This window comes from Chelonia mydas, chromosome 2, assembly GCF_015237465.2.
Source record: "Chelonia mydas isolate rCheMyd1 chromosome 2, rCheMyd1.pri.v2, whole genome shotgun sequence".
In the NCBI taxonomy this organism is placed as follows: Eukaryota; Metazoa; Chordata; order Testudines; family Cheloniidae; genus Chelonia; species Chelonia mydas.
In genome coordinates this window covers 42,352,084-42,376,395 of record NC_057850.1, presented here as the reverse complement: position 1 = coordinate 42,376,395, position 24,312 = coordinate 42,352,084, and the positions used below count along the sequence as shown (strand labels likewise).

Below are 24,312 nucleotides of genomic sequence, written 5' to 3'. Positions count from 1 at the left end.
AGGAGTCGACGGGAGAGCGCTCGGTGGTCGATTTATTGTGTCTAGACTAGACGTGATAAATCGACCCCTGCTGGATCGATCCCTGCCCGCCAATCCGGCGGGTAGTGTAGATTAGTGTTACTTGTAGCCTGAATATAAGGGCATTTAGTTGGAAATAAAAGGTTTAAGTGTCTCCCCAATCTCTAAATACATATGTAAGGAACTATTGGAACAAATGGATAGAGGCTGAACCGACTGGGGGAAGGAAGTTGCTCACGTAATTATGTGAACAGAGTGGGAAGTCGGGATCTTTTTTATTGTTTTGGAAAAAATGAGAGGAATTTCAGTACAAATGTGTGTGAGTGAAACTGACCAAGATTCACTAAGGAATATATAGAACAGAGACCGAGCAAAGTATCCTAAGTGGAAATAATCTGTTCTACTCCCGTTTTTGTTTGGGGCAAGAGAAGGTCTCTGCCGTCTCATTCTGTTCCTTACAGGGGAATTCAAATGTGGGAAGGTTGCGATTGTGGCAGGCAGCAGCCTAATTTCTCATTATAAATCCCCAAGTCTTGCGTGCTTTCTTTGTGGCTACGCACAGCGTGGGAATGCAACATAAAAACTACAGTGAAAGCTTTTTAAAAAAAGCTTTGAAAATGTTTGTTTCATTGCTCATGAGGGGATGGGGGGGAAATTGTGCACATTTATGCAATCACAATTCAAATGCATCTATCCAATCAAAATTTTTATTTATGATGTTACAAGGCACTACCATAACCCAAATCAATGAAAAATGAATAAAAATAAAAACCAAAAATGGAACTGGCTAAACATAATTAAATTATAATTTTTAAAAATCAGAAATTTCTAGGCAGCTATAACATGAATTGATGGTTGTTACAAAAGAGGTCTGAGGTACAATCATTCCCTAGCAATGTACTCACTGAAGCATCTCTTTGTTAGTATAAATTAAAATTTATTAATAAAGAAAAATGTCAGACCTGTCCATTCAATGAGCACTAGAGATGGGTATGACGTCACTTATAGCCAATAAGAAAGCTCCATCTGTGTTCAGAGTTCTACACCCACTCTGTACTGTGTATTAATGTACCAAGCAATTTGTATGTTCTCTGCACTGCAGTATGAGCAATTGCTCCAAGATCAGAGCCCATTCAGTGCATCAAAAGGGCTCTGAATGAAACATGTAGGGAGAGCTGAAAATCTGTCTGACTGGCAGAGTAACTAGCCAAATGGCAGCAAAGTCTTGTAAATTTTTGTTAAAAGTAATGAACAATTTAAAAAGAGAATCATCTGGGGGTGCCAAATCACTGTGAGCAGAGCATTTATACTAGAATATGATTTTCATAGACTAGCTATTTGGCTCAATTGTCACTGTTCTTCCAGGGTTCAGTGTGTTTTTCCTGTCTCTCTGTGTGGGTAATTCTTAATCAATGATTATGCACACGCACAGAAAAGAAGAGAAAATCCATTAAGGTGACACATTGTGACCCTCACCAAAGCATGTATTGGGATCACTTGATGAATCCTGTACTAATGATGGATAGCATGTTTTGGATACTGACAGATTTACAGAAAGCTACTTAAAGTAGAAAATGTCTACACTCAAAGACGTGAAGCACTCACATGTCCTCAACTTGCTTTGTTTGACTCAGTGAACTAATAATACAAAAGCCACTTTAAAAGCACCCTACAGATTACATTCTCTTAGCGCTTCTTAAAAGCTCACACGCTGAAAGTGCATTTAGGCTAAAAAGGTAGCTTTAACTTTCACAACCATTACTGTACAATAGCTGTAGCATTTCATCACAGCAGCAGCAGCTCCACTAAGTGCATCACTTCACAATTAACTGAACATAGAACTGATGTCTTTATTGTTTTATAGCATTCTTTTGGATTCTAAGTTAGACTCTGAAAGGGACTTTGTCAAGCCACTTCTGGCATAATATGTATTGACAATAAGTACAACCTTACTACTATGAACACAAGTAAACTGCAAGGCAACAAAGCTGAAATAAAACTAAAAACTCAGATGTGTTGTTTACTGAACTAGTGAGGCAGTCAGGGTGTGTGATGTGACACTTCCTGAAATCGCTCTGCCATCCCTCCTCAGGGCCATGTGTATGGTCTTGTGTATATATTTATATTGCTGGATTCCTTCTATTGTTTGAATATGCAGAGCAGCAATTTCCAGTCCATTCTGCAGTTGTAATTACCAAAAACAACTCCCCCCCGCAAAACTAAGCAACAGTTAGGCTCACCTCCTCTCTGGTCAGATAGAATGCCCTAGTCCACGGTGTACCACCCCCCTCTCTGTCACTGTCAGCCACTGAGGCTATGTGTTCACTACCAAAAAAGGGAATAGCTAATGTGTCTCAAAAATCCTCTTGAGACAAGGCACAGGAGGCTTTTACCTCACTGTAGCTAGGTGAGGTCAACACTCAACCACTTCCCCCCACACACACACCTTTTACCTCACTGAGCTACAATGACGTTAAAAACTAACTGTGCCTAGTCTCAAGGGGATTTGAGAGCAAGATCGAGAACTCATGTTAGTTAGCTCACTTTGAAAATTCACTTTTTTTTTCCAGAGAAGACATAGCCTGAGTCCTCCAAAAGCACAGCTCTCCTAGTGAGTCCCAGAGATTGAGAGGGATGGTCCCTGAGATATAGCTAAGGCCCAGGGTCAAAATGAACTGGCTCCCAGCCATTTAGCCAGCTGATCCACTTTTGTGGGGGCTGTCATCATGTGACCAGGATCTAAACTTTCATTTAAAAAATATTTAGCCATATCAGGTTAGACAGAACCTTAAAATATAATCTGGGATCCTGGAAACAATAGTTCTGAGGTGGGAACTGGTCTGCTTCATCTCACTGGGATGTTGGCTATCAATATTGTCAGAGAAACAAGGTAGGTGATGTAGTATCTTTTACTGGATGAACTTCCATTGGTGGAAAAGTGGTGACTCTCTTTAAAGACAGTGAGATAGTATTCTTGTATTTGATGGCCTGTGTGGCTGATTATTTTATATGGCAGGTTTCAGAGTAACAGCCGTGTTAGTCTGTATTTGCAAAAAGAAAAGGAGTACTTGTGGCACCTTAGAGACTAACCAATTTATTTGAGCATAAGCTGTAGCTCACGAAAGCTTATGCTCAAATAAATTGGTTAGTCTCTAAGGTGCCACATGTACTCCTTTTCTTTTATATGGGTTGCTGATGCGTCAGACTGGACTTGCTATATTGGTGTCCAATCCATCTCCCATTACAGGCAATAAAACCCTTTCAATTGGCTTTAATGGAAGATATAACACAATTAAAGGCCCAGTCTGTATATAGTATTAAAGACCCTAGAGCTCTAAGTTAGGCACTTAGAGATACAAGTATTTAAAACAGAAAAATTCTATTTCTCTCCTGGATGTTATCAGATGTGGCAGTAACAAGCTCTGCTGTGCTGAGCTGATCCAGGAGAGGGAGCAGAAAGTGAAGAGAAGCAGGGGGGCCAATTGTTTGACTTTTTCTTACCTCAATTAAGGGGCAGATAGTCACCTCTGTTGGATTTTTTCTGCCTAGAAAGCAGGAAGTTTTTGAGTTGAAACAGATTTCCCTCTGCATTCCTCTGTGGGGATGGTGGAGTTTATACTCCTGCCCTCTCTCCTACCCCTGCAGAAGCAGCAGGGAGGAGTCCAGGTGCTTGAATGAGCAACTGCTTCAAGGTCCCAAGAGGTCACAGGAGAGCTAGGGAGTACTGGACACAAGTCCAGTGTCTGATAAGTAATTATGCAGGCAGGGCCTAAAAGAGATTTAGAACTATGCTGTAAAATAGAACTGTGGAGTAGTTACCTAGGGAGGGCATAGCACAATGCGCAGAAAGAAATAGCCAGCCACACCAGTTAGGGAAACCTATGATAGAACCCTGCTAGCATCATCTGTGTTTAAGGATCATGTATGGTTTAGCTATGTGGACCTGATTCTAGTGTGGACAGATCCTAAGGTCTCATCTACACTGAGCAAATACTGCTTTGGGGGACTGTTACCATACAGTAGTCCCCCACTGTGATTAAAACATGGTTTAGTCCTGCAGCCGAGACTCGATCAAACTGACTTAACCCAATTTCCAAACTCTGGGACAGCCTTTGTCTTTGCAAGTCTGTATCACAGTTTGACCCACCAGTACAGTACAAGATTGAATCATGTTTTGAACATATTTGGGAGGTGGGGAGGAAGAGAAACTACCATGCTCTGACCTAGTACCCTAGCACAGCAGTTGTTACAGTGCAGACTACAAGGAGGCAGGTAATCAGTTCAAAGGCCAGTGTTATTTGATAAATATTAATGGTGCGGAAAAGGGAAATGGTAGTGTCCTTAAAAAAAAAAAAATCCTGAGAAGTTGAAAATTGCCAGCACTGTTATGGTTTTGTAGCTCAAATAATAAATGATTCAACAACTGTACTGTTACCATGGGTACGGTTTCTCATTGAGCCTAAAATTGCCAGGCTGCTGACAAGGCCCTATTTTTAGTATCAGCAGATGTGTATCTTTAAAAACGGTGGAGGAAACCCACTACTTGTGTGTGTGTGAGAGAGAGAGAGAGAGTGTTTGTTTTCTGGTGTTAATAAGAAAGGCAAAGAAAATTAAATGTGTTTGATTTGTAAGAGAGACGATGCAGTAAAAGGGGATAGTGTGAACAACTTAAGTTACCATTAACATCTGGTAAATAAACCATGAAAAGTGGTAAGATTGCCAGTATACAACTGAACCCATGCGAAGACTCGGCTAATCATCAGTTAATTTGCTACAGTAATAGATGCATCCTATTTTCCGTATACATTAGTATCTACTGGTGCATTATCACAGACTTACTACACCAAAAAACATAGGCTCAAACGTGACACTCAAGCCTTTGCCACAAATACTGATCCAAACCCTCTTCTTCACAGTGTTCTGCATTTATTTCACGCAAGAGGGAGGTGCAAGGCTAATATCTGAGAGAGTACACAGATTAGGGAAGGTGCTAATAAATTTTGATAAATAGGCTTCAGGGGAGTAGATGATTTATCAGTAAATGTCAGTAAACATTGATTTCACCATACACACACAGACCAATTAAACAATATTGCCATCGATCATCAAAATTTAGAGACAGGGAAAGTAAGAAAATGCTGCTTCAGACCTACAGTTTGATTTAAGAGTATTTACTTTGTATATTTTGACATGTGATGTTGACAGTTTGTGTTAACAGTTATAAAGCTTTAACTGTTGGAATCTCAACATCTACCGTCATTAAATAATTACTGTCTGATCCACGCATAATTTCCCACAACTGTAATAATTTAAATCAGAAAAAATGCTTAAAATAAACATTATTTGTTAAAATAAAAATAAAAAAAATTCAGAGTCTGCCAAGCCTACTGATAAATAAGATAATGTTAACCTGTAACAATGCTAAAGACCCACAGAGTGCAATGCTTGCTATCTATATACCAATATACCACATATTTTCTCAGTCACTACAGTGGCATCAATATGAATTGTATTATAAAGTCTAGGGCGATTGACACTACTGTAAAGGCACTTGTGCTCAAAGGCTCTGATCCTACTTCCATTTAAGTTATTCGGCCTGATTATTAGAGCGAGGCCAGAGGAGTTTGCCTACAGGGACACTTAAAAAGCTAACACAAAGGTATTTTGCCCAAATATGTGGCCAGACAAGTACTGCTTTAGTCATGAATGCATCCAAAATCCCCACTCTGGAAGTGCCTATGTGGTAAATACACATGCAAAAGTGAGTGTGCTAATGGGCCTCTACTTTTCAGCAATATGGGTTATACAACACTACATTGATGTAACATACTCCATCTAAAGTAGAGGGGCATCATCACAGACAGTTCAGTGCACAATGTGCAGTTGTGGTCAAAAAAGCAAATGAGTTGTTAGGTTGCATAAGGAATGGGATGGAGAATAATATGGAGAATATTTTAATACCTTTATATAAATCAATGGTGTGGCCTCATTTGGAATAGTGTGTGTAGTACTGGTAACCTTATCTCGAAAAAGGATCATACAGAATTAGAAAGTGTTCAAAGTAGTGCAATGAGCATGATAAAGGGTCTGGAAACACTTGTATGCAGAGAAAATGAAAAGTTTGGAATTGTTTATTTTAGATAGAAAGGAGATGAATAAGAGGGAACATGATAAAAGTATATAACAAAATGAATGGTCTAGAGAAGACAAATTGGGAAAGAACAGTTACTTTACAGTAACTGTGGTTCTTCAAGGTGTGTGTCCATATATAAATATATATATATATGCCACTCTTGGTGTGCATATACTTCGTGAGCGCAAGATTGGAATATTTTGGCCAGCAGTGTCTATCGGGGTTGTGTCTGTGCCCTGAGTACCATGTGCCCTCACTTGAGGGAACAAGGGGTGGAGTGGAACCAACTTATTCTGAGTTCCTTTTCCAATACAGAATCCAGGTGTCATAACCTGCCCTTTCCTGGGAACACACCTTGTTCAACGTTGGTGTCTCTGTGTTGCTAGTAACCTGAAATACTGAAGGTGTTCCTTGGAGTCTACTTGAAGACAGATTGTAAACGGCTCTGTCAATAGAGGCAATCAACCTAGATAATGTTTTGTGAATGTGTGGACTGATCCCAAAGTAGTTGCTCTACAAATTTCTGCAATGGGAACGCTTCAGAAACAAGTTGCACAAGCTGTCTGAGCTCAAATGGAATGAGACTGACTTGACCTAGAGGATCTAAAGTAGCTAACTGAGAACATAGCTTAATGCAATCTCCCTTAGATCGCCTTTGAGGTTAAATGGTCTGGGTTTTCATTCTTTTTGCGTAGGCAACAAACAATGTAGGAGAGACCCTGAGTGACTTTGTTCTATCTAGGTAAAATGAGAGGATCCTATGTACAACTAAAGAAAGCAGTTTCACCTCCCGTTGACTGGAAGGGAGTTTAGGAAAGAACATCGTTAGATGGATCATCTGATTTAGGTGGGTGTCTGACACCAGTTCAGGAATAAATTCTGGACTGGGGAGAGAGGGGGCTGGCTAAAGGAACCTAATGTTTGTGATAAAGAGTGTATGGAGGACCTACCTGAGTTATTGCAATTACCCAACCCTACCGGCTGAAGTAACCACGACTAAGCAGGTGGTCTACATGGACAGATCCAGGAAAAACTTCCTAACTGTAAGAACAGTGGGACAATAGTACAGACTGCCTAGGGAGGTCATGGAAGTTCCTTCACTGGAGGTTTTCAAAAGGAGGCTGGATAGCCATCTGTCTTGGATGGTTTAGATACAACAAATCCTGCATCTTGGCAGGGGATTAGACTAGATGACCCTTGTGGCCCCTTCTAGCTCTATGGTTCTATGTAAGGAACATAGATTCATATATTAGAAGGGACTGCTGCAATCATAGAGTCTGGCCTTGTGTACAACACAGGCCATAAGACTTCCCTGAATTAATTCCTGTTTGAACTACAACATATCTCTTAGAAAAACATCCAATCTTGATTTTAAAAGGCCAGGGATGGAGAATCTGCTACAACCTTGGTCATATGCTCCAATGGTTAATTACCCTCACTTTTAAAAATGTGCACCTATTTCTATGATACCAGGGACTCAAAGGGAGGATCCATTAACCCAAGTAAAACCACATTGAGATTCCAGGAGGGAAGTGGTTTCCACAATGATGGGAATAAATACACTAGGCCTTTAAGGAATCTAGCCACTATAGGATGTGAAAACAGTGTGTGAACCTCCACTAAAGTTGGTGCACAAATATAGCTGCCAGGTGCACCCTTATTGAACTGATAAAGTTCTGATCCTTTTAATAACACTAAGTAGTCCACAATATTTGGAATGTCCAATTCTGTTGAAGAAATATTGTGTTGGTGTGCCCAAATAGAGAACCATTTCACATTGCTGCTTAAGTGATCTTTGTAGAGCACAGGTGGGCAAACTATGGCCCGCGGGCCACATCTCGCCCCCGGGACCATCCTGCCTGGTCCCTGAGCTCCCGGCCGGGGAGGCTAGTCCCCGGACCCTCCCCCACTGTCTCCCCTCCCCCACAGCCGAGCTGCTGCGTGGGCAGCACTCTGGCAGCGGGGCTGCGCACTCCTGCAGGGCAGAGCGACAGCGTGTCTAGCTCTGGCCGGGCAGCGTGGCTGCCAGACATGCTGCTCTGAGCAGCATGGTAAGGGGGCCGGGGGGTTGGATAAGGGGGAGGAGGTCCCGGGGGGCAGTCAGGGAACAGGGGGCGTTTGGATGGGGCAGAGGTTCTGGGGGGGGCAGGGGATAGGGAACGGGGGCGGGGTTAGATAGGGGGTAAGGTCCCGGGGGGCGGTTAGAGGCAGGGGTCCCCGGAGGGGGCTGTCAGGGGACCAGGAGCAGGGGGGGTTGGATGGGTCGGCGGTTCTGAGGGGGGCAGTCAGGGGGCAGGAATTGGGAGGGGGCGGATAGGGGGCGGGAGCCAGGCTGTTTGGGGAGGCACAGCCTTCCCTACCCGGCCCTCCATACAGTTTCGCACCCCAGTGTGGCCCTCGGGCCAAAAAGTTTGCCCACCCCTGTTGTAGAGCCTTTCCTCTGCATATGAGAATGTTTTGGATATCCTTAGAACAAGTTATCTCCATGGAAGTCAGCCAGACAACATCTGGGCTGTGAGATGCAGAGGGGCTGCATTCTGATGTAAGATGGTCCCATTGCCGAAAAAGACTATGTCTGGACATATTGATAATGTTGTTGAAGATTGAATTGAAAGTCTCTTGAGGTGTAGATACCAGAATTGTCTGAATCTAGCTGGTGCTATCAGACTCTTCTTTGAGGGGGGGGTTTTAATACTCTCAGTAGAAAAGGTGTTACTAATTTGTTACCAAAAAAGGGTTTTACAAAGGTTTTAATTGATTTAGTAATTAAAGAAACCTCCGGCTAAGTAAGCTTGATTAGGTTTATTAAGAATTATTTAAACAGCATATAACAGAAAGAGACCATAATTACCACAATTTGTAAGAACCCATTCCTACAACCTGTAGACTAGTCAGTTAACGTGCACGATATGTCTGGTCCTGGTTTTGAGGTTAGGTTACAGCTTAGTACAATTATAACAGGGCTTCCTACAATTTTATATATATATTTACACAGACATTTTATTTTATCCATAAATTTCCAGTATATTAATATCTGTTCTTTATCTGCTCGACTAAGTGTATGTACTTGTACTCACTAAAAATATTTATTCTTAAACTGATAATTTCCAGCAGGCTATCATCTTCTCTTCTTAGCATGACTCCCAAGGCATCATGGGGAGTCTAGCTCATCAATTGCTACATGCCTTATAAAAGTCTGCTTCATAGGTCAACAGAGTATCATACATCAGACCTGGGGTCCAAGGAGTGAGGCGGGCATTTAGAGGTCCTGGAGTCAGGCCTCCCTTGGAGCAAAAGATGGGACATCTGTTTATTTCTGTAGCAAACAATTCCATATGAGAAGGGCTCCACTTTTAAAAAACTCTCAGAATGATAGTGTCCTTTATAGTGCACTCCTGGTCATCTGAAAACTCCCTGCTTGAATGATCTGCTAGAGTGCTATGTAGTCCAAGTAAGTGCACATCTGTCAGGATGATGTGGTCTGGTAATGGTTGGTCCAATTTCACAGTCAGGCCACTTCTTGACAGAGAGGGGATGATCATGCTCCTTCTTGTCTCTTCATATGGAACAACATAATGGTGCTGTCTGTCATCACCTGTGCTGTCCTGGCTTGAACCAAAGGTAGAAATGCTAAACAAGTGAAACAAATTGCCCTAAGATATTTATGTGAAGACAAATCTCCTCTTGAGACCACAGGCCGATGTTGGTCTAGATGTGCTCTCCTGCCAAGATTGGAAGAATTTGTCACTGTTGTCCTTGAGAGAAGCAGGAGAGAAAATGGAAACTGTTGCATGCCTGATTAGGGCTTTCCCACCAGTCTAGTGACTTCAGGATACCTGGAGGAATATGGACTGACATATCTATGTGATGCCTACTGGAATGGTGTATTGACTTCAGCCAGCCTGCCATACAATGGGTGTGAAGTCTGGCCGTTTGAATCACAAATGTGCCTGAGGTCATGTGACCTAACAATCTTACTGTTGTCTGAGGTTTTATCATACCTGCCATGGTTTTGAATCTGGTCTGGGGTAGATATGATCTTGCTATTGTGTACTTTATTTTCTGGGAAGGCACAAAGGATGGCTTCTCCACACTGATCTTAAGATTTAGAGTGGCAAAAAGTTGTAAGATGTGTTGAACATTGTCTCATACTTGTTGAGGTGAACTGCCTCCAATAAGCCAGTTGTTGAAAAAGAGGTAAACTTGTATTCCTTGCATCCTTAAATATGCTTAAATATTCCTTGCATCCTTAAATATACTTCTACTACCGCAAGGCATTTCATGAAAACCCTTGAAGCTGTTAATAACCTGAATGGCAGGACTCTGCACTTGAAATGAAATGTTCCTACTAGAAACCTTAGGTATTCCTTGTGGCTTGGGTGAATGGAAATATGCATCCTGGAGGTCAACAGCTGCAAACCAATCCTGAGGATCTAGGGACAGGATAATTGAGGTAAGGGTCATCACTCTGAATTCTATCCAGCCAATAAGGGTGTTGAGTTCCCTCAAATCCGGAATAGGGCTCCATTCTCCTTTTCTTGGAAATTAAAAGTAAAGGGAATAAAAACCTTTCCCCTGTATTGAACAGGCACGTCTCCTATTGGAGGGAACAGGTTCAAATCTTCTGGGTATGGTTTCAAGCAGCTCTCGACTAAACTGTGAAACCAGCTGTTGAGGGTGACCATATTTCCCAAAGGGAAAACGAGACACTGTGCAGGGCTGGCCTGAGCTCCTCCCCCCAGCTGCTCGCCCAAGCCCTAGCTCCTCCCGCTGCAGGGCTGGCTCCAGCCGCTCACCCTCACCCACCTCCCCGCTCAAGGCTGTCCCTGGTCACTTGAACCCTGCCTCCCCCCACTCTGCTGGAGCCCGGACTCCCCCCACCCCCCGCAGCACATTCCTTTTTTGATAATTGTGGCATTTGTCCCATTTGCTCTTGTCAACTGATTAAGTTGGCAAGAGCAAACGGGACAAATGTCCACTTTTGCCAAAAAGTTGGGATGGCAGGGACAGGGCTTAAAAAAGGGACTGTCCTGACCAAAATGGGACGTCTGGTCACTCTAGGCTGTCTGGATGTAGGTATTGATCTTGCTGTTGCAGAGAAGGAGAAAGTCTTCTGTGCAATTTTTGTTTCTTGCTGGATGGTTCTGAGGTGTGGAGGATAGAAAGAGGCAGACAGAGACTGCATTGGATAGGGTTGTTTATTCACCACCGTGGGAATCAATTTTGGAGGGGGGCCTAAGGTAACCTTATCTTTGTGGAAAACAGTGTATGGAAGGCCACACAGAGTGAAATGTATGTATTGACAAGCACTTGAAAAACTTCTGTTATTCCTGACTCAGTGCAAGAACAAGGAGACATTCAATTAAATTAAAAGGTGGGCAATTCAAAACTGATAAGAGGAAATATTTTTTTCAGACAATGCATAATTAGATTGTGGAACTCATTGCCATAGGAAGCTGAGGCCAAGAGCTTACCAGGTTTCAAAAAGACACTGGATAATTATATGGAGATTAAAAATATCCAGTTATTGTAATTAATGATTAATTTCTGGAACAGATATTAAACCTCCATGCTTCAAGATTTAGGCCAATTTCTAGCTGTTAGAGATCACTTTTATGTGCGGAACAGACGACCCAACATCTTCCTTCTGTGGAGATCTTAAAGCTTCCTCCGAAGCTTCCGGTACTGGCCACTGTCAAGATGGACCTTGGTTCTGATCCAGAATGGCAATAACTATGTTTCTAATGTTTTAATTAAATGGAATTGTCTTCTCAAAAAGGGTCACCTTTACTGTTGATCCATTAATCTCCCCTGCTTAGTTATACAAATGCAACAGAATTGGAGCACACTACTTATAAAGTTGAAATAGTCCACTAAAATAATTTCATTTTTATTAATGAGTTTTAACATCCAGGTTAAGCCTCCAATATTAAAACTTCCCATAACTTAAAATAAACTGTTTTATCCAGGAAATGCCAGTATTCTAGCTGGTTGTGCATACTATATGTAGGACTGCACACCAGTTTATAATATAAACTCACCACAGACACATTTTCCTGTGTCCTACATTTTCAAACCATGTATCCTCTGGGCTGAAACTTTCTATGCTTTGTCTCATGCAAATGGTGAACTTTTCTGTGTGGAAAATCTATACAAAATCTCTGCAGACATTTTTATGAAAGCGTGGGGGGGGGTTACCTTTCCCTTTGAAGAAAACTAATTGCAACCACAGATTTTTAAGAAATAATTCAAGAGTAAAAAAGAGATAATATTTTAAATGATATAAAGCCAGAAGGGATCATTATGATGGCCTAGTCTGAGCTCCCATAACAGGCCATAGAACTTCACACAGTAATTCTTGGCATAGATATAGTCCTTATTGAAGATGATGGTCTTTGCTTTGTTTAGGGGGACAATAAAATTAAAATGCTATAAGTAACTGAAATCTCATTTCCTAGCACACTGCGTGCATTTGCTAAACCTTTCAAAGAGCCAAATAAAGCCTTATTCTTTGTAACATCACTACCAGGAGCTGGCCTTGGGACAATATGCCCTGCATGCAAAAGTGCTGTTTCATTGAGAAAGCAAAATCCTTAAACAAAGTAACCTGCCTTAACATGAACAATAAGATTAAAACAGGTTATAGTTGCTGCATAACAAAATACTTTGCATAGCTGTGAAATCTTTCATCCAAATATTTCAAAACACCTCACAAATATTCATCACAAGACCCTTGAAAGTATTATAATCTTCCCCAGTTTAGACACAGGTAAAGGAGGCATGAAACCAGAACTGAAAACCCCTCTCTCCATCTGATGCTGTTACCACTGAGCCACATTCCACCCTAGGCAGAACAATTGCTATGTAAAACAAGCCTTCCTTGTCCCAGGCCATGGCCTTATCAGAAAGGATATGGGAATTGTTTGGGAACCATCCACAGCTGAAAATAAGGAGGGAGCTGCACTGTGGAAAGGAGTGTAAATTTGGGACAAGACTAGTGAGAAGCTGCCACAAGTAGTAGAGGGGAAGCTGTTAGGAAGGAAAGACTGTAACAGTGAACAGGTTTCAGAGTAGCAGCCGTATTAGTCTGTATTCGCAAAAAGAAAAGGAGTACTAGTGGCACCTTAGAGACTAACCAATTTATTTGAGCATAAGCTTTCGTGAGCTACAGCTCACTTCATCGGATGCATTCAGTGGAAAATACAGTGAGGAGATTTATGTACACACAGAACATGAAAAAATGGGTGTTATCATACACACTGAAAGGAGAGTGATCACTTAAGATGAGCTATTACCAGCGGGAGAGGGGGGAAGAAAACCTTTTGTAGTGATAATCAAGGTGGCCCATTTCCAGCAGTTAACAGGAACGTCTGAGGAACAGTGGGGGGTGGGGGAGGGGGAAATAAACATGGGCAAATAGTTTCACTTTATGTAATGACACATCCACTCCCAGTCTCTATTCAAGCCTAAGTTAATTGTATCCAGTTTGCAAATTAATTCCAATTCAGCAGTCTCTCGTTGGAGTCTGTTTTTGAAGTCTTTTTGTTGTAATATTGTGACCTTTAGGTCTGTAATTGAGTGACCAGAGAGATTGAAGTGTTCTCCGACTGGTTTATGAATGTTATAATTCTTGACATCTGATTTGTGTCCATTTATTCTTTTATGTAGAGAATGGACCAATGTACATGGCAGAGGGGCATTGCTGGCACATGATGGCATCTATCACATTGGTAGATGTGCAGGTGAACGAGCCTCTGATAGTGTGGCTGATGTGATTAGGCCCTATGATGGTGTCCTCTGAATAGATATGTGGACACAGTTGGCAACGGGCTTTGTTGCAAGGATAGGTTCCTGGGTTAGTGGTTCTGTTGTGTGGTGTGTGGTTGCTGGTGAATATTTGCTTCATGTTGGGGGGCTGTCTGTAAGCAAGGACTGGCCTGTCTCCCAAGATTTGTGAGAGTGATGGGTCGTCCTTCAGGATAGGTTGTAGATCCTTGATGATGCGTTGGAGAGGTTTTAGTTGGGGGCTGAAGGTGATGGCTAGTGGCGTTCTGTTATTATCTTTGTTGGGCCTGTCCTGTAGTAGGTGACTTCTGGGTACTCTTCTAGCTCTGTCAATTTGTTTCTTCACTTCAGCAGGTGGGTATTGTAGTTGTAAGAATGCTTGATAGAGATCTTGTAGGTGTTTGTCTCTGTCTGAGGGGTTGGAGCAAATATGGTTGTGTCGTAGAGCTTGGCTGTAGACGATGGATCGTGTGGTGTGGTCTGGGTGAAAGCTGAAGGCATGAGGGTAGGAATAGCAGTCAGTAGGTTTCCGGTATAGGGTGGTGTTTATGTGACCATCGCATATTAGCACCGTAGTGTCCAGGAAGTGGATCTCTTGTGTGGACTGGTCCAGGCTGAGGTTGATGGTGGGATGGAAATTGTTGAAATCATGGTGAAATTCCTCAAGGGCTTCTTTTCCATGGGTCCAGATGATGAAGATGTCATCAATATAGCGCAAGTAGAGTAGGGGCATTAGGGGACGAGAGCTGAGGAAGCGTTGTTCTAAGTCAGCCATAAAATGTTGGCATAATGTGGGGCCATGCGGGTACCCATAGCAGTGCCGCTGATTTGAAGGTGTACATTGTCCCAAATGTGAAATAGTTATGGGTGAGGACAAAGTCAAAGTTCAGCCACCAGGTTTGCCGTGACATTATCGGGGATACTGTTCCTGACGGCTTGTAGTTCATCTTTGTGTGGAATGTTGGTGTAGAGGGCTTCTACATCCATAGTGGCCAGGATGGTGTTTTCAGGAAGATCACCGATGGATTGTAGTTTCCTCAGGAAGGCAGTGGTGTCTCGAAGGTAGCTGGGAGTGCTGGTAGCGTAGGGCCTGAGGAGGGAGGTTACATAGCCAGACAATCCTGCTGTCAGGGTGCCAATGCCTGAGATGATGGGGTGTCCAGGATTTCCAGGTTTATGGATCTTGGGTAGCAGATAGAATGCCCCAGGTTGGAGTTCAAGGGGTGTGTCTGTGCGGATTTGTTCTTGTGCTTTTTCAGGGAGTTTCTTGAGCAAATGCTGTAGTTTCTTTTGGTAACCCTCAGAGGGTAATGGCTTGTAGAAAGTGGCATTGGAGAGCTGCCTAGCAGCCTCTTGTTCATTTTCCGACCTATTCATGATGACGACAGCACCTCCTTTGTCAGTCTTTTTGATTATGATGTCAGAGTTGTTTCTGAGGCTGTGGATACAGTATATTTTCTTTCAGAGTAGCAGCCGTGTTAGTCTGTATTAGCAAAAAGAAAAGGAGTACTTGTGGTACCTTAGAGACTAACAAATTTATTTGAGCTGTAAGGTGCCACAAGTACTCCTTTTCTTTTTGAGTATATTTTCTCGTATCTGCCTACCAAGGATTTTAGAAAAGATATCAGATTAAAAGGGGATAATCATGCACACCCAAGCTATTTTAGGTATTTTTAAATGCCTAATCACTAATAATACTTAGCTATAACAGTAGAGTGGTTAAACACCTTTTTTATTATTTTACCCTTTTTGGAGAAAACAGCTGTACTATTTGTGTATGTATACATGTACACACCTTCCTCTGCAGTCATTTGGCTGACAATATGGGGGGGGGGGGAAAGAGTATTATAAAAGGTAAAAAGGCATGAGAATGTGAATTTAAGAAGGTCAAAGTTTGGGTTATTTGCTTTAATTTCAAATCCTTGCTTTTATAGATTTAATATTTTAAATTAGAACAATTGCATTGATACCGGTAGAACAAGCATCTGCCTATAGCAGTAAAATGCTTAGAGCAGCAAAATATTTAGTATCAAGCTAGCCAGAATCCAGTTCCTATAATTAAAACATGTTTCTGCTGCTCTCTCTTCTTCTCTTAGTGCTCCCTCACTACATAACACAGAATGTGCAATGAAAGGCTCCTTTTCTTTTTAATTTATTACTGCTGCTAAGAATAATCACACTGAGCCATGAAACAGCAGCCTTGCTGGATTGTTAAATCAATCAAAGGCCACCCACTAACTGGCAACTGATGGAACAAGCATCAGAACACTAGGGGTGGGGGGAATAAAGTTTCTTTGAAGGCACTAAAGGTGAACCTTCAAGATTGTTTCTACAGTAAAGCCTCTATCTGAGGTTGGACCGGAACATATTTCTAATCTTCATATAGCTCAGGAGCAACGCCCTTGCTTTAGCATCTTTTAGTTAAAGATCTGTCAGTTTTAGTGACTACTCTGTGTATTGGGGGGGGGGGGGGGGGGAGAAGGTTGGGTTTTTTTCCACAATTGCTTTTGATCATTATATTCCTTGTGCAATCATATTTGCCTTGTATTTTAAAGAATTTAATAGTACCCTTTGCTAAATGTATCCGACCACAAGCTGCCCTGCTGGGGTATTCTGATGTACAAAAGAAGTAATAAAATTTACATACAGATTATTTCATATAAAGGGACGTTTCAGTTTCTTGTAATTGCAAATGTATTTATTACTAACATTTAAATATCACAATAACATTTCATGGTGCTTTACAGGAACTTTAATACATGGGGTGAAATCAGAATCAATGGGAGTCTTGCTTTAGACTTATGTGGGACCCAGATTTCACCCTGGTTCCTGAGGCTCAATTTAAAGTTACTTTCATTTTTGCTGAATTTAGAGAAGACAGAAGAATTGAAAATAAAACAAACACTGTGAGTCCCACATAGCAAGCAAATGAGATTTCTGATACCAAGCAGAGATGGCATAACTGGGTTGGTCCCAGGATAAGAATGAGACAAGGTGAGTGAGAAAACATCTCCTATTAGTGGAAGAGACAGAGACAAGCTTTTGTCAATAAGTTGGTCCAATAAAAAAATATTTTCTCACCGACCTTGTCTCTGTCAAGCAGAGATTGAGCCAGAGCAAAACTGGAAGTCAACAAGGAAAAGAAAGGTAAAATAAAGAGGCGTCCTTGTGGCACCTTAGAGACTAACAAATTTATTTGGGCATAAGCTTTCGTGGGCTAAAACCCACCCACAAAAGCTTATGCCCAAATAAATGTGTTAGTCTCTAAGGTGCCACAAGGACTCCTCATTGTTTTTGCTGATACAGACTAACAAGGCTACCACTCTGAAACAAGGTAAAATAAGTGCAAAGAGGGATTTGGGAGAACAAAGATGCTTAGAACAGAGGATAAGAGATTTCATTCATGTCGTGGGGACCAGCATGACAATAGGCACACAAGTGAGATAACAAAGGGAGCCACAAAATGATGTGTTGAGCAGAGAGCAATGGGGAGGATGCGATATAGATGGGGAAGAGGAATGAGGAATATGAGCTTCATATGGAAAGAGACCATAGGGAAGCCGTGATGGTGTTTTTAATAGGACTCAAATTGTGCATTAACCAGCCCATGTTCTTCTTCTCCCTTCTACTGTTTGTCAGAAACACTTAAGTCTTGTCATAACATGAGATTGTAAGCACTCAGGACAGTGACCATATCTTTCTGTATATATCTACTATGCCTAGAACAATAGAGACCAAATCCTGATTGAAAGCTCTAGGCACTACTGCAAACTAATCTGAAGAAATGAGAAATGTGGCCAGAGTGGCAAGCAAGGAAGATTATTCTAGCTGCTGAATGTTACTGTCACCATCTGTCAATCAAGGAGAAAGGTACAATAGAATAAGCAAGATTAAACAATGGTGTGAAGCAGGGTTTTATCCAAAGAGTCAGAAAACATTTCTCTGATCCCATAGAGAATTCGGGGGTAAAAAAACATTGTTTATATTATGAATGTGCAACTTTGTGCCATACTAACCTAATACCACTTAAGTGCATAATAAGATACAATAACTCCTTTGCATATTTTTACAAAAATTAAGATCAAGATTCACCAGAAATATAGAACCCCAGAAGTGCATAAAAGACTGAAACAGCTCCAAAAAACTATTTCTATAACACTTATTACAAATATGTAGATCTTTAATTTTGGCCCTGGAGATCATAACTCATTTGCTGAAAGAACCTGCTTTTCTACCCAGTTTTCCTGCTGAGCTGAGCAGGAAAAGGAGATGAACCCATTTAAAAAAAAATTAAAATACAGCAACTAGGAAAGTTGTAGATGCAGTAGTAGGACTTTTTTGGGTACAGTAACAATTCAAAAATATTTAAAGTTGAGAGTCAACTGATTTTATCTTTCAAAATTGAACAAACAAGTGTGCTGTGAAGGGCAAAGGCAGTAAGGAGTAAATCAGGTTAAATTTTTTTTTTTAAAAAGTGTACCTTAGTTGAGCAAAGCATATTTAAATAAATTTAGGAAACAGTATTTCAGTTTCTACTTTTATCTTTGCACTACATACTAAACAATGAAATTGTTCTCAAATAAGTATCACTTTCAGGTTGTTATGCATAGGACAGTACAGCAATGTTTGAACTGCAAGGTAATATCTTGTGGGGTTTATTAAAATAAACTAGAAAGATTATAAAAATATGTCAATTGGTCTTACACTACTTAAGTCTTGTTTTCCAGAACCAAAATGATAGACCAAATTTGATATTTGTGAAAAGAGTGATGCAAGCTCTATTTTGAATAAGAATTTTCTTAAGACATATATGGAGGGGAGTGTTAAAAGGTTATCGGCATGTGTTTAGTAGGTTCATGTTACTAGTGGTAGAAACATTGGAGAGAGTTTTGAAAATCATCCAAAATGAGTGCCAAAATCCCTTTACACAACACCATCACACACACTGTACACAATGCTTAACTCAATGGATCCCTTTTCCCATCCACAGATATCCTAGTCCTGCACAAAGGAAAGAGTAAAGGTTATTTTAAAAGCAATTTAGAAAGCTTAAAAACCAGCTAGTCAATGAAGTTTACTAGTATCTTCTCCATGTCTCATTTCAATTGCAAGTTTATTGAAACTTGTTATTCTAGTAAAACCCTTAGAATAAGTGTCTTAGTTCTGTCACTGACTACAAAGAACACTTGTAAAGTTAACTGTTCTCATTAATATACACAGATCTGTATTTAGGTTTTGGAGGGAAAAATGTAGAATCTCTGTGCATAAATTGCAGTAATGGAAAATCATAGGTAAAATCAGTATGGGAATATTTTAGTTGGCCTTTATTTTATACAATCACATATTTAACCAAAGTTGCATAAATACTGACACTACATCAGCCAGGTTAGGTAATGTAACAGAGTTACTAAATAGGCCCAGGTAATTAAACTGTTCACCCCAGGATTTAAATTAACCATTGGCACAGTGGGTGCAACTCTGGCCCTGGGACTATTGGACAAAAATATGAAAATGAATAGATGTAAAGGCACAATGGCAGGTAGTTACGTTTGAAACTCAGATTGTTTTACATCTTAAACTTTGAATTAAAGAATGAAATAGAAAGTTAATTTTAAAATAACTCTTCCACAGTATTTATAACCTAAATATTGCAACATTCTGCTAAAGCAGAAGAACAAAGGTAATAGCAAGTCTGTTTATTCCTAGCAGTGTAAAATGCAAAAGAGTAAACAGCATAAATTATGAAATTTAGGTTTTAAATTGTTTCAGATATTAGGAATTAGATATCACAATGTTTTTGAAGTCTGCTCTTACCATGTTCCTTTAAGTTATGTTTTGTTATGAAAGATCATATTACATGTCTACAAGTCTGCTTACAAATTAGGAAAAAAAGAAAAAGCTGGTAAAAAAAAAAACAGTACATACTGGTTATTTACGACCACCTTAGGGGAAAAAAACCTGAAATCAATACTTCAGCTGAACATTAAACACAATTAGGTACTAAAGATTACGTATATCACTCAATGCTAGCACAACAAAATTATGTCCTGACACAAGTAGTTTATAGATCAAATTTGACCTTCAAAGAGTGAACTGTGCAAGTAACTAACTGCTCAGACACAGGTAAACATATTCCATTTTCTTTCAAGTGGGATCATACCTTCAAAGGAGCTGCTTTTATTCCAATGTGCATAGGGGAGAGGGAAGAGGGAAAATTGTTTTCTAATGCGTGTACAAACCTAATCTTAAAACTCATTTGTTGACTATTTTAAAATTGAATGAGATTACCTAGCAACCTAAAACATTCAGAATGGTGTTTTAAAAACTTAATCAGCACCATCATTTTTTAATAAACATGCTTAAGTCTGTTCCTACTGAGATGTAGGAGCCTACTACACCCTTTCCCTCTCCATATCTCAGTTTAGTTGTATGCTCTTCTTCCCCGGAAAATAAAGAACATGAATAAATAACCAAATTCATCTTCTTTCCTCCCTCTGTGATATACTAGATTGTTAATTTTGTTGTCAAGTATGATTTGACTTATGAATTCCTATGGCAACGTTGAGTCTGCAGGAAAGGATATTCCTTGGCTTAAGAAAGAATGCTGCCGGGGAACAAAGGGGCTCAATTGCATCTCAATGCATTAATAACTGGTGTCCCACTGCATCAGACTATGCAGATTGTTGTTTTGTCTGCAAAATGGAGATCTCTTAACTGAAAGGGAAATATGATGGGTAATGTATGTTTGTAAGACTGTCACCACTGCTTAGTTCATATAAAGAGGTTTACTTCCCTCGATGTCAATAAGACACAGACCCAAGCTAAAAACAAGACCACATTTATTCAGTACAGACATCTTAAGACAAGTCCTGTAAATCAGGAACACAATTCAAACACTCCGTTACGAAGTGTATATATTTTGACAACAGCCAGCATCTTTTCAATCCAGCCATTGAGGTTTTGTTTTGTTTTTTCGGGGGGGGAGGGAGGGGAGGGGAGTTGTTGTTTAGCTACCATCTGTGAACAATGTATCTCAGTCTTCATTCGCTCACACTTCACAATGATCAGTTCAGCTGCTTTCCAACTTTGATATTCACATTTAAAACCGCTCTGTAGTCACAATGGGAAAAGTGTAAAAAAAAAAAAAAAAAAGAAACCCAGGAGGAGAAAGGAAACACGCACCTCTCAATAAGATATTTTAGACTTATTGCAAATGGCTCCTGAGACCACCAGAGACGGACAAATCTACTCCCGTGTAGCGAGACAGACTCCAAGCCTGGAGCGCGCTGGCAGTGGGAATAGCAGGGCAGGGATGTGAAGACACAAACAGCCTTCTCTCTTGTCCATCCTCCAGAAAAAGAGCCCCCGAGTGCTGGAGCAGCGGCAGTGGTATTAGCAGGAAGGACGGGGACTGGCGGGGTTCTTAGAGAACTTGCTGTAAGATGACCCTGTTTCTGAGAATCCCACTGGTAGGAGGAGCTCTTTGGAGGCGGGGGGGGGGGGGGGGGGAGCACAACAACAACTCGGATCGGGCAACGTGCACGTCCTCAGGAGACTCCTAGCGATTACAAAACACAGGGCTCGCCCTCAGTACAGTCAAAACAAGCTAAGAGGGGTTACTATCTCCAACCGGCTGGTGAAAACACCACCACCGTGCGCGCGCTGTGTGGATGCGCCTTTCGGTGACCTTGGGGCAGAGGAATATAGGAGCCAACAAATTTTAAACCCGCTCTACCCAAACCTACCTCCCCGCCGCCCCACACGCGTACCCCTCTCCCTGCCGCATCTCAGGCTCCCCCTCCATGACACTAAGACTGGGGACCCCTTCCTCCAAAACAATGGCAGGTCGGGACTGGCCCAGCGGGGTGGTCCCTTCCCCCGTCCCGACACACAGCAGCGAGTTGAGGGGGGGTCTGCATCTCCGCGGAGCAGGCTCGGTGAAGGTGGGGGGCTCCCTGCTTCCCCCACCCCCATCAGCGACCACTACAGAGACTTACAGCGCCTCGGAGCTAGCACCACGTTTTATACAGAATAGCTGGACCCCGGCCACGGGGCCTCACTGTCAATAAAGAGTCTGCTTCAAGTACCGGGGAGGGGGCGCCCCCGAGATAGATCCGCTGGCCCCTCCCACATGCAATGTCCCGATTCCGGCGCGGGGCTCGCTGCCACGGACTCTCCACAACCCGCGGGGCTATTGCAGAGGCTGCAGGGCTGCTGCTTCTCCCTCTCCGCTGCCGCCGGTGGTGGCTGTGGCCACGGCCGCCGCCGCCAGCTGCAGGCGCCTGACTGCCTCCTTGATGAGGTTCCCGGAGAGGATTAGCTGCTGCAGGAGCCGGTGCGGATCCTCCTCTTCGCCGGGCGCTTCCCCCGGCCCCGGCCGCTTCCTCCTGTGGGCGGCGCTCCGCAGCCAGCCCCGGCCGCACAGCTGCTTGGCCACCCGCTGGCTATTCTTCCCCGGGCGCTGGGGCTCCGCGGGCTGGTGCGGCTGCAGCGGGGCCGGGCCCCGCGGGACCAGGAGGCCGCCGCCACGGGGGGAGTAGGGCGCGGCGCGGCCCCGGGCGGTGGCGGGCGGCGGGTGCTTGGGGCCGCGGGGGGCCGGTGCCCGCTGGGTGCTTAACTGCAGCACCTCGCCCAGCTTGGCCACCAGCGCGTCCACCTCCTTGGAGCCCGCCTGCCCCACGGCGACCGAGCGCTCCAGCAGCAGAAAGCGCTCCCCGGGCCGGCAGGGCATCTCGGCCGGCTCCGCGCGCCGCACCGGTGCAAACCCGACTCGCAGCAGCCCGCTGCTGGGCTTGGTTTGTAAACAATGGATGACGCGAAAGCCCGGGCACGTCCCACTGCGCTGAGCGGGGGGAGCGGGCGAGACCACAGCGGGGCACGGGGGCCGGCGCGCACGCACAAAGCCGCCGCGGGTGAGCCCCCGCGCCCTCTTCGGGTTCCCCCAGCAGTCGCCTCTTCAGAGGGCAGCGAGAGGCTGTGAGTGAGAGTGAGTCCGCCCTCCTCTCCCGATCCGCCCCCCCGCTTCGCCGTACATGGGCTCGTCCGCTTTCAAACCCCGCACCCAGAGGGATGGGGACCGGCCTCTCTGACCGGTAGGAGGAGCGTGAGGGGAGGGGCGGGGCGCGAAAGAGTGAGGAGGGAGTTGGGAGCTGGCGCGGCGCGGCGGAAGAGCCGTGGTGCGGGCTCTGGGTTAGGGCTGGGGATGAGGAGTTTGGGGTGTAGGAGCGTGCTCTGGGCTGGGACCGAGGGGTTCCGAGGGCAGGAGGGGGATCAGGGCTGGGGGAGGGGATTGGGCTGCAGAAAGGGGTGCAGGCTCTGGGGTGAGGCTGCAGAGTTTGGGTGCAGGAGGGTGTTCTGGGCTGGGATCGAGGGGTTCAGAGGGCAGGAGGGGGATCAGGGTTGGGGCATGGGGAAGAGGCTCGGGGTGCAGGCTCGGGGCGGCACTTATGTCAAGCGGCTCCCGGAAGCAGCGGCATTTCCCTTTTCCGGCTCCTATGCAGAGGTGTGGCCAGGCGGTTCTGCATGCTGCCCCGTCCGCAGGCACTGCCCCTGTAGCTCCCATTGGAGTGCTAGAGGGGGGCCATTGGAGTGCGTAGGAGCCGGAGGACGGCCATGCTGCTGCTTCTGGGAGCCACATGGAGCGCCCCCTGACTCTGCTCCCTGACTGCAGTGCTGGAGCAGGGCAAGCCCCAGACCCCACCCCCAGCGGAAGCTCAAGGGCCAGCTTAAAATGGCTGGCAGGCTGAATGCGGCCCCTGGGCCATAGTTTGCCCACCCCTGCTCTATATCGTTACAATTTGTGGGTTTTTCATGCACATGGATTCCTATTGTTCTTGGCCATAAGGAAAAGTTTCATTATGTTTTAAAATTTTACTTTGCTCATGCTGTTAGATTAGCTGTCTGTCACTTAGATGTTATAGTGCCAAGCACAGCAATGCCTAAATACCTTTAAAAATCTGTGCCTTTTATTTGAAATTAAAGTGGCCTTAATTCAGTTTAGTTTAATTTACTTTGAAAGTGAATTGGCTAAATCAAAGTAAGGACACTTCAGTTCTGAATGAGAGCATCTACAATGGAGTTTAATGCAATTTAACTAATCCACTTCAAATTCACACCCTATTCGATTTAAACATTCCTGAGCGTCCCCATGAGCATTATGTAAAACGTCTACACATCACCTGGGTGCCTGCCTCCCAGCCTGGATCCACAGACTCATGTCAGTGGGGCTTGCAGTAGTGCTCTAAAAAATAGCTGCATAGACTTGTGGCTCAGGCTCTGAAGCCCACCCTCATGCCTTAGGCTTCAGAGCCCAAGATGCAACATCTGTGCAGCTATTTTTAGATCACTAGTGCAAGACCCATTAACATAAGTCTGTG

The 24,312-nt window shown here is 43.3% G+C and overlaps 1 protein-coding gene across 1 annotated transcript; it reads right to left on the bottom strand.

Moving 5' to 3' along the window:
• Nucleotides 1-20,758: 20,758 nt before the first annotated feature.
• On the bottom strand, nucleotides 20,759-22,957 carry FRAT2 (FRAT regulator of WNT signaling pathway 2). Its single transcript, XM_037892281.2, has one exon. It carries the CDS (start codon nucleotides 22,665-22,667, stop codon nucleotides 22,128-22,130), a length of 540 nt encoding a protein of 179 aa, XP_037748209.1. The 5' UTR covers nucleotides 22,668-22,957; the 3' UTR covers nucleotides 20,759-22,127.
• Nucleotides 22,958-24,312: the final 1,355 nt, after the last annotated feature.